The sequence below is a fragment of the Chaetura pelagica genome, unplaced genomic scaffold (genome assembly GCF_000747805.2).
Source record: "Chaetura pelagica isolate M959 unplaced genomic scaffold, ChaPel_1.0 scaffold49, whole genome shotgun sequence".
NCBI classification, from domain to species: Eukaryota; Metazoa; Chordata; class Aves; order Apodiformes; family Apodidae; genus Chaetura; species Chaetura pelagica.
The window spans coordinates 2,201,128-2,211,048 of record NW_009970715.1 but is presented as its reverse complement, the minus strand read 5'-3'; the positions used below and the strand labels follow the sequence as shown (position 1 = coordinate 2,211,048).

General features: G+C 40.8%; 1 protein-coding gene across 1 annotated transcript in view; it reads right to left on the bottom strand.

The window, feature by feature from the left end:
- The window catches only part of LOC104396253 (general transcription factor II-I-like), a 50,893-nt gene that overhangs the window by 7,218 nt on the left and 33,754 nt on the right, over positions 1-9,921 (bottom strand). The window contains exons 16-26 of the mRNA XM_010006071.1: positions 9,345-9,413; positions 8,052-8,235; positions 7,665-7,717; positions 6,506-6,577; positions 5,772-5,955; positions 5,205-5,263; positions 3,975-4,046; positions 3,415-3,510; positions 2,543-2,608; positions 1,152-1,335; positions 483-535 (exon numbers count right to left, since the gene is read on the bottom strand). Of these exons, the coding sequence (XP_010004373.1) occupies positions 483-535; positions 1,152-1,335; positions 2,543-2,608; positions 3,415-3,510; positions 3,975-4,046; positions 5,205-5,263; positions 5,772-5,955; positions 6,506-6,577; positions 7,665-7,717; positions 8,052-8,235; positions 9,345-9,413 (1,092 nt within the window). The remainder of the gene's footprint in view (positions 1-482; positions 536-1,151; positions 1,336-2,542; positions 2,609-3,414; positions 3,511-3,974; positions 4,047-5,204; positions 5,264-5,771; positions 5,956-6,505; positions 6,578-7,664; positions 7,718-8,051; positions 8,236-9,344; positions 9,414-9,921) is intronic.

Here is a 9,921-nt window from a genome sequence, read left to right as displayed (position 1 = left end):
AGCTGGTTTAATAAAAAGATTATTAAGAACAAGAAAAAGAGGAGGTGGAACATGCATTTGGGTATTTTTATTAACAGGAAAACCATGGAACATGCAGTTAATTCAATAACACCTACTGATCCAAGTGTCCACTAAGTGCACTCACAAAAGAAATCCCTCACAGTTATACCTGGAGAAAATAAATTATCTCTAGACCTGAATTATTTCTGTGAACCATTCATTACTTGTTACATTTTGATAAGAGAATGTATTAGAGGCAGGATCTTGTGGGTAACAAAAAAAAATTAATACTCCCTGCTAAAGCTTTACTGAAAACTGTACCTGGCAAGTGCTTTTCCCACCTTAGAAACTAACAAGCAAACAGATCAAGCACGATGCAGAATGAACCTTTCAGGAATTTTTTAACACCACACAGCTTTCCTGATTTGTGTTTAATCCTTGAAAGAGGCTTACCCAGAATGTTAAGCAGTTGTAAAACTTACTTTGGGGGGCTTCAGGAGAATTTCCCTTAATAGCTGCCTCAAACATCTCACGGCTGCAAACAGATTGAACAATTCATGTGCAATTAAAAAAATTACAGTTATAAATATTAAAGAAAATGCAATATTCTAATATTCATTTATTAAAGGCAGGAATGGATACCCTCTCAGCCAAACAGACAGCCAAGGACACAACAACTGAGAGGCTCCACAACCCCTCTGTGTCCACACTAGCACGTGGGTATCTAAATCTATTCTAGACTAGAGAAATAAATTCTTCCACCCCCCAGTATGTGAATCTCCACTTCTCAGCTCTCAGTTACACTGCCAGCAAGTTTTATGAGCAACCCAGAAGGACTCCACACAGTAGGAACTCACCCAGTGATGGGATAACTGAAATGAGCAAAGAAACCTGGACTTGCCCTTCCTCAAAAACAGGCTGTGAGAGTCTTTTGGAACAAAGAGGTTAAGAGAGTCTTTTAGAACAAAGAGGTTAACAAATCTTGCTGCAGCTCTTCAAGAGCTTTCTGACCATTTCCTCATTTACTAAACTTATCTCCACGTGTATTTTCTGAAGCAGTTCAGCAACTCAGCAACACCATCTCATTTTTTTTTGCTCTGCATTTCCAAGTCTCACAGAAGGGACGATCAACCACAGCCGGGAGGTCTTACTTTTTAATAACGAACTTGATCTTTGACTTGTTTCTCAGGATCTTCTCTAGTCTTGGGATTCCAAAAGTCGAAGGCCGGCGGAAGGGGACGCCTTCGGGAAGTCCTTCCACGTAGAAAACATCCGGGGAGGATTCAAACAATGCAAAGGGCACTGACACTGGTTTACTCAACCCCAGAGCTTGCCCTGAAAAGCAACAGAGCAAATGAGCTCCCAGCTGGGTAACAGGTGTCTTCTCAAAAGGAAAACCTCAGGTATGAACAGTATGTCATAGCTGGCACCTATATGATGGATTGGAAGCAGCAGGTTTGGGCTTTTTGGGTGATAGATTTGAGTAGGAGGGAAGGGTGACTGAATGAGGAGGCTGGAGCATCTGTCTGTGAGGAAAGCCTGAGCTGGGGCTGTTCAGCTTGGAGAAAAGAGGGGGGATCTCATTAATGCTGTTTAGTATCTACAGGGGGTGTCAGGAGGATGGGCCAGACTCTGCTCAGGAGTGAGCAGTGACAGGACAAGGGGCAATGGGCACAAACTGGTACACAGGAGATTTAAACTGAATATGAGAAAACACTTCTTTACTCTGAGGGTAACAGAGCCCTGGGACAGGCTGCCCAGGGGGGTTGTGGAGTGTCCATCCCTGGAGACATTCCAAACTCACACGGACATGTTCCTGTGGGATCTGCTCTAGGGGATTCCTGCTCTAGGGGATTCCTGCTCTAGCAGGGGGTTGGACTAGATGATCTCCCTTCCAACCCTGACCACTGTGATCGTGTGACAATTCTGCTGCAGTAAACCTGATCATAATTTGAACTTGAAAATCAGTAATTTGCAGTTGAAACTTAAGCCAGCTCGTGCCACTGGCTCGGTCAGCATAGAAGGTATCCCCTTTGTACTCCCCTTTGTCCCAGTGTGTTCTGGCTCTGCTAGAGAAAAGCACCAAGGGCAGGTCAGATGAGTGCTCTTGTTCCAAGAGCTGCACTCAGCCATCCCTTGTGAAAGTCACTGGCTTCCAAACAGCCTGCACTAGCAGCAGTGCTGGGATACAATGGAGCACATCTCTCCAGGTACCACCCGTAACACATGGAGCCATGCAGAGCCTGAAGCCCCTTTCCTAAGCAGAGGAAAGAAAGCTTAAAGACATGTGCCAGGATGTGGACTCATGATGACTCTGGGTGATTAAAGAAGTAGTAATCCAACCACAACCTCTCCATTTCCAAACCCAAATAAATGACACAGAATTGCAAGCAACCTACGTGAGAATGAACTCAAATGAGAGGCTGCCTGGAGTACACAAGGGCATCAGGACTCTTGGCATAAACATGTAAACATCCCTCTGGTAAGTCTAAGTACATGTTCATAAGAAAGACATCTCAGTAAGAAAGAATCAATCACGTACCACATTTTTCATTGAAAAGATTTTCTACTTTCTCCTTTAAGTCAGTAATTTTGGCATTCCATGCCTCTGCCAGAAAGAAATTGGAAGGATTAAACCAACACTCACACAGTCATTTTAATAAATGTTTAATAAATCATTATGTTTGATAACTGGTGCTCTATATGGCAGTAAAATGTGCAAAATGGCTTTCATGCTGCAAATGGCACTGAAACATTCTGCTGCAGTCTAAACCTATATCCACATCACTCCTCAGCTTCCTAAACCTTTGATAAATAATGGTAACTAAAAGCAAGGATGATTAAAATGGAAATGAATCCAATTTAGTCATTTGAACCAGCACCCAAAATAGTGGCAGAATGTTCTTCCTGTGTTCAGTGACATAGGAAGAGACACATGCTTTGCTCTTTGAGAACTACAAGCTTATCATTTCAATTTCAGTCAGTAAGATTAAATTATCACCTAACCAGCCCTTTTGTTTCTGACAGGGATCAGCAGCAATTCCTAAACTGGTATACTTGTGGCTGCAATAAGTGGTCCCTAGTTGGTGTACAAAACTAAAAACTCAGTTGAAAGTCTGAGTTGCAGACTAAAACTTAACAAAAAAAACCCTAGGTCTAACAAGAACCAGCAAGTTCAAGAAAACTGTACACAACTGTGAACAGGAAGCCCAAGCCCAAAGGAGCAGTCATCCCAAACCAGTATCTTATATTCATTCTACATGATGAAGATCTGAACGTACATGAAAACAGGCATTTCAGTCATTCACTAACTGCAGGATAAAACTCAAATTCAAAATATCTGATATGCAATTGCCAGAATTTTCAATACCAATATTAACAGAATGTATGCATACTCATTTCCACAGTGCTTACCAAAAGAAAACTCTCTTCCTCGTGTTTTCAAACAGCTATTGGACCCGTTGGTTTGAAGACTAGTTTGATCATCTTTTTTTTGTGATTTATTAGAACCTGTAAGAAGACATTACATACACACATGTAGGGAGCAGAATCAAGCCATCACACCAAAAGAAAAACTTGTCAAACTCAATTACTAGAAAAAACAACTTCTAAATTAAGAGTAGAGTGAAAAAACACCTTAGAAGTTGTTCTAGTGTTGTATTTAAGCATTTGATACTACTGCTCATATCTGTCATTTCTCTGCTCAGGACAATATTGGAATATAAGGCCCAAGGAAGCTGTTAAATTTCAACATTTACATAACTGTCACCTGCACAGAAACCAGTCTTACTCAGAAATGAAAAATTAAACTGTTTCTGTAGTGGAACACATCTGGAGTGCTGAAATGAAACTGTATTTGGTACATAAGGTGCATATATAAATGTATTAGGGCTATGAAAACTGGGAAGAACAGAAGAAAACAGTAGAAGAATAGAAGAGAAGTATTAGAATATTTAGTGGTATTTCTTCCAAACCTTCTTGAACAGTCTCTGGAACCTTTGAATGCCCTGCAGGATTTCGTGACCTTAAACGCTTCGGGCTCGTTGCTGGAAGACAACACAACACAAGCTGTAGTGCCCAAACCCTCTATCATGTGTATCCTGCACAGCTCATGACAAGAACCAACTGTATTCCAAAAATTCCACCAGACTGAATCACTTGGATCTGTACTAAGCTAGTAAGCACAGGCTGCTCTGTAACATCTGAATGATACAGAGACACTCACAGCCTTAAAAAGCAGGGATTCTACTCCTGAACCAGGCAGGGACCACACCTGAATCTTCACTAATTCAGAACAGAAGACTTCATTGGTTCTAAGTGTGAGGAGCAGCCTTCCTGCTTTTTATTATCTAAATAACAAAACTATTAACTTCTGAATTTTTTAATAGACAAATTAAAAGACTGGAGAACTTCAGCCAGTTCTGGGCTCCCCAGTTCAAGAGAACTGCTGGAGAGTCCAGGGGAGGGCAACAAAGATGACTGGAGGGTTGGAGCATCTCTCTGATGAGGAAAGGCTGAGAGAGCTGGGACTGTTCAGCCTGGAGACGAGTAGGCTTTAATGCCTGGAAGTATCTCAGGGTGGGTGCAAGGAAGATGGAGCCAGACTCTGCTCAGTAGTGCCCAGTGTCAGAACGACAGGCAACGGACACAAGCTGGAACATGGGAAGTTCCACTTAAATATGAGAAAAAACTTCTTTACTCTGAGGGTGACAGAGCCCTGGGACAGGCTGCCCAGGGGGGCTGTGGAGTCTCCTTCTCTGGAGATACTCCAGTCCTGTGGAAGGTGCTCCAGGCCATCCTGCTTTATCAGGAGAGTTGGACTAGATGATCTCTAGAGGTCCCTTTGAACCCTGACAATTCTGTGTAACTTTCCCTTTCATTCTTTTCTTAAGAAACTTCATTGTTATTTTTTAACTTTTATTTGTGAACTGAAATATGTTTTAAGCCATTAATAACCAAATATAAGTTGTAGAAATTGGATAAATTCCATTTTCTGTACAGGAATAGCCATAAGTAGAAAAAAAAAGATAAATTTATGTTTTGAGTAACATTTTCAAATGGCAGATTTGGAGGTTTCTATACCAGCTCATCTTAAGAAATGCTTTTTGTTAGCAACACTCCTCTTTTTCAGCCACAAATACACCTCAGTCTGCAGGAAGCAAATACTAGGAACTGATGGCAGCAGATAATTCTTAATTATTTACCTTTAGTTTTTATTTTACTAGCCAGTTCTGGAGGCAAATGGGAAATGACCAGCTCAGGCCTAGAAGTTGAAAAGAATAAAACCCAATCAATTCTATATGCAAGAAAAAACTACAGCAAAATATTACAAGTTGCTTGGAATTCAGTTGAGTTCAAATTCACAGAACAGCAGTTCTCTATAAAACAAATTCCTCTAGAAGCATGGATGGCTCTTTATCTGCTAGAATTACAAAATGTTTGAAAACAAAGATACACTTTCAATTTATTTATTTTTTTTGGAGGGAAGATTATTTCAAGCAAAAAAATAAATAAAAATAAGGAAAAAAGCATTCAGGTACAAGACCATTTTTTCCCTTAGATCCTTGATGCATTTTATATATCTCTATAAATTTAATTTATATATCTCTATAAAGTTAATATCCTTTTATGAGATAAAACATGGGTGCAAAGTGTTCTTTCTGTTGCACAGAAACAGAACTCAAGTAGCATCTAAAGCCTAAAAAACCTGCTGGGAAGAAAACCAGATCACTTCAAAATTAGGAGTAAAAATAACTGAATTACAAACATACTTTTCAACAACAAATTTGATTTTGCCACTCTCACTGATAATTCTTTCCAGGCGTGGAATTCCAAACCAGGTGGGACTCCTGAAGGGGATTCCTTCTGGCAAACCTTTGACGTACAAGTACTCAGGGTTTGACTCAAATACAGGATAGGGAACTTTCACTGCCTCTGAAAGCCCCAGAGATTGGGCTGAAAAGAAAGATTTCATGACAGTTTAGACATTTGAATGTATTTTATCTCGAGTGAGTTTAAAAAGCTTGGCTTACAGAAGCTCTGTAATTCAAAATGACAAAACACAACAAACAAACAAGAGAAAGATTTAAAGATATTTTCCTTTATTTCTGTAGAATTACTGCAAATGGGGAGTTTGTCAACCTAGTGCTCAATATTTTCTTCTGAGACTTTTCATGCTAAGCTTTTTGTGTAAATATCTCTATCACAACTGGAAGAGGTATGGCTGAGGATGTTTAAAAGTCACTTATGTCAGCTCCATTCTATCATCACAGAATCATTCCATATCCTGAGTTGGAAGGGACCCATCAGGATCATGGAGTCCAACTCCTGTCCCTTTGTAGGGCAGCTCAAGAATCACACCAAGTGTCAGAAGAGGAGTCAAAATATCCACCTGTCCTAGCACACTTCTGATGTTTAAATAAGCACAGTGAAATTTAAAACTGTTTACAGACAAGTTCTAAAACACAGCAGCATTGTAAGACAGTTCATTTAACATGGAACTTACCAAACTTCATATTAAATATGTTTTCTACTTGCTTTCTGAGCTTTGTGATCCTGACATTCCAATCTTCTTTGACTGAAAACCAGGAATGGATACACCATGTCAGTGTGTTACCCAACTCTAGAGAAAGAGGTTCATTCAGACACGATTCTTGCAACACCAGAACTTGTGGACTAACAACACCATCACATCTGAGTAGACGTGGACACAGTGAGTAACAGTTATTCATGGCAGTAAATGACACTTGTACTTCCCTCTATGTAATGGAAAATCTGTTTAAATGTAGTTAAATTTCAAACATTGCTGCAAGCAGGAACACTTGTACTTCACAGCCTTCAGATGCAGGAAGGAATTATTCTACTGGCTCTTACAAAGTTGGGGGTTTTGGCAACAAAACCAACAAATCAATGCTGCCTTTTACTTCTGCTCCACATTGGACAGACTTTCTACCAAGTTACCATCCTGCTGAGTATGAGCCTTTTCCTAAAATCCAAACAAAATCCATAAACCTTGTGATGACATAAGACAACTACTGATTACATTCATTCATATTCTTTTGGGTTTTGTGTATGCAGAGAACACAACACAATTATTTCCTAAAGCTGCAGCTTTAGGAATCATGTCTGGGGGAAGAACCTGGCAAGCTCTGAGGGTTGGTTTGTGCTACTGCTACTAGCAAGGTCACATTCTGGATTGTACACTTTCTGCACCAAGTGTTGATACACCAATTTAGAGCATCCAGCTGCCTCAGGAAATAAAAAACAACCTGGATTTTTTTCTTGTACTTGAGGCACTTCACACTGACAAGCAGTCATTACAATTCCTAACAAACAGAGGCCTGAAAAACGCCCAGCAGAGTCAGCTGGGAAATGCTACGGGGTTGCAGAGTTTTGGTTCAGACCAGGCCAACCACTCCAGCTCTTCTGGGCTGTGAAGGTGGATCCATCCCAGTCATTTAGGGACAGCTGGACTGCACCACAATCCAGAGAGATACACGTGCTCACCAAGTTCTATTCGTTCTCTTCAGACCTCATGAAGAGCACATCAACACACATCACAGGAGATGTGAACAGAAGTTACTTCTGGAAAAGTGTTTCATTGCTCCAAATGTGCTTTCCCACCAAGCCTTTCCATTCCCACTTGGAGCCAGGACCTGTCTTACCTGGGGTGTTTGGGTTGGACTGAGTAGCTTCAGTTGCAGTCAGCAGCTCTGGCCTGCAACCAGAAAACAAACAATCTGCCCATTCTTGACAGGATTTAAATCCTTCTACTTATCATTACATTAATTGAAAAGTTTGTGTTTTTCTATTATCTGTTTCACACTTGTGAACAGGCTACAAGGATATTTGGGAGGACTTGTCTGGATTCCAAATTCTCACTTTGTAATTGGAGAATATTTAATCTGCTTATTTGATAACTAGAGACCAAATTACCTCATGATGTACTGAAACCATGTGTTTGATCACACAAAGGATGTTTGGCCTCTTTCTTCAAAAAGAAAACAACACACCACAACACAACATACTTAGCCATTAAAACAAACACTTACCTTTTGATGACAAATTTTATCTTCTTGCCCATTTTAATGATTTTTTCAAGGCGAGGGATTCCATACCAAGAGGGACTCCTAAAGGGGGTGTTCTCTGGCAGCCCTTCAACATACAGGTCAGCAGGGTGGGCCTCAAATTTCTGGTATGGAATAGCTTTTGGCTCAGTGCTCCCCAAGGCCTCAGCTGTTAAAATGAAATAAATACATCCAGTAACTGGATGGTTTTGTCACCAATCTTTACCAGGAAAATGCAGGATATCTAAACCAAACCAAGCCTGAGCACATCAAAACCATAAAACTGCACCACATTGTACCATGTTGCTGGGGGGCAGTCACAATTTCAAACTAAACATTACTGGGGCATAAAAGCAGTGCTTTTATACAAAGTCTTACATCTATTATAAAGCATCATGGAACACTTTATTCTTGCTCCTATTCAGTGTTTTTTTTTTAATATTGGAGATAACATAAAAATTCACCCAGAAATGTTCTACTATTGATTTTAATGATACTGCAATTGATGTGAATAAGTAAAAAGTTGTTTTATTCACTGTCAAAGGAAAAAAAAAACAACATAAAAATTCACCCAGAAATGTTCTACTACTGATTTTAATGATACTGCAATAGATGTGAATAAGTAAAAAGTTATTTTATTCACTGTCAAAGGAAAAAAAACAACAACAAATTGGAAGGAATTCAGAGCAATCAGAACAGCTGTACATGTAAGAGCTATAATATTTTTTAACTATGAATTTACCTTGTATGAGGTAAAGGCTGAGAGAGTTGGGGTGTTCAGCCTGGAGAAGTGAAGGCTCCAGGGAGACCTGAGAGCAGCTTCCAGTGCCTGAAGGGGCTCCAGGAAAGCTGGGGAGGGACTTGGGACAAGGGCAGGAAGAGGACAAGGGGGGATGGATTAAAACTGGAAGAGGGGAGATTTAGACATCAGGAAGAAATTCTTCAATATGAGGACAGGAAGGCACTGGCCCAGGTTGCCCAGAGAAGCTGTGGCTGCCCCATCCCTGGCAGTGTTGGATGGGGCTTGGAGCAGCCTGGGCTGGTGGGAGGTGTCCCTGCCCATGCAGGGGGGTTGGATCTGGATGGTCTTTAATGTCCCTTCCAACCTCAACCATTCTATGATTTTTTCCTCACTCAACTACCAGGATTTTAAAATATATGGGGGGAAAAAAAAAATAAATAAAAATCAAAGGTCACGTTCATGTAGGCGTTGAAAGGAAACACTGAAAGAGAACTTGAAGCAATCCAGAGCCACAAAAAAAGCAGTGCTGTACTCACCAAACTTTTTACAGAAGAGATCCTCCACTGCCTTCCTCAGCTTGGCAATCCTGGACTGCCACTGCATTGCTGGGTTTGAGAGCGACACGGGACAAAAAAAAAGAAAAACAGAATTCCCTGATCATTTTGGTTCTGTTTTCAGTCATCCAGTTTGTGCCACGCACCACCTTCCTGTGTGTTCATGTCACCCATAAAACACTATAAAGAAGAAGGATGGATTCACCTGGGAACTTGGGAAGTTAATGATAAGAAACGAGGAATATTGGAACTGTACAAAAGGCCATTGGAGCAGGGACATCACTCCTGTCACAAAACAAAGTGCACTGCAGAGCTGCACTGCTTCCTCACCCCCCTCCAACCTGCAGATCCCATCCCATGGGATGAGGGGGTTTTTTATTCCCAATTCATTCAAACCAGCAACAAACCATCTCAGAACTGGATACGTAGAAGGGACAAAAAGCTCCCTTTCAAGGGGTTTTCCCTGACAACCCTGAAGGCAGCTGGAAGAAGTGCACAGAGCACCTTTGCTCCTGGGTGGAAAACTTTCCAGCTGCCGTTTTTCCCACTTTTTTAAAAA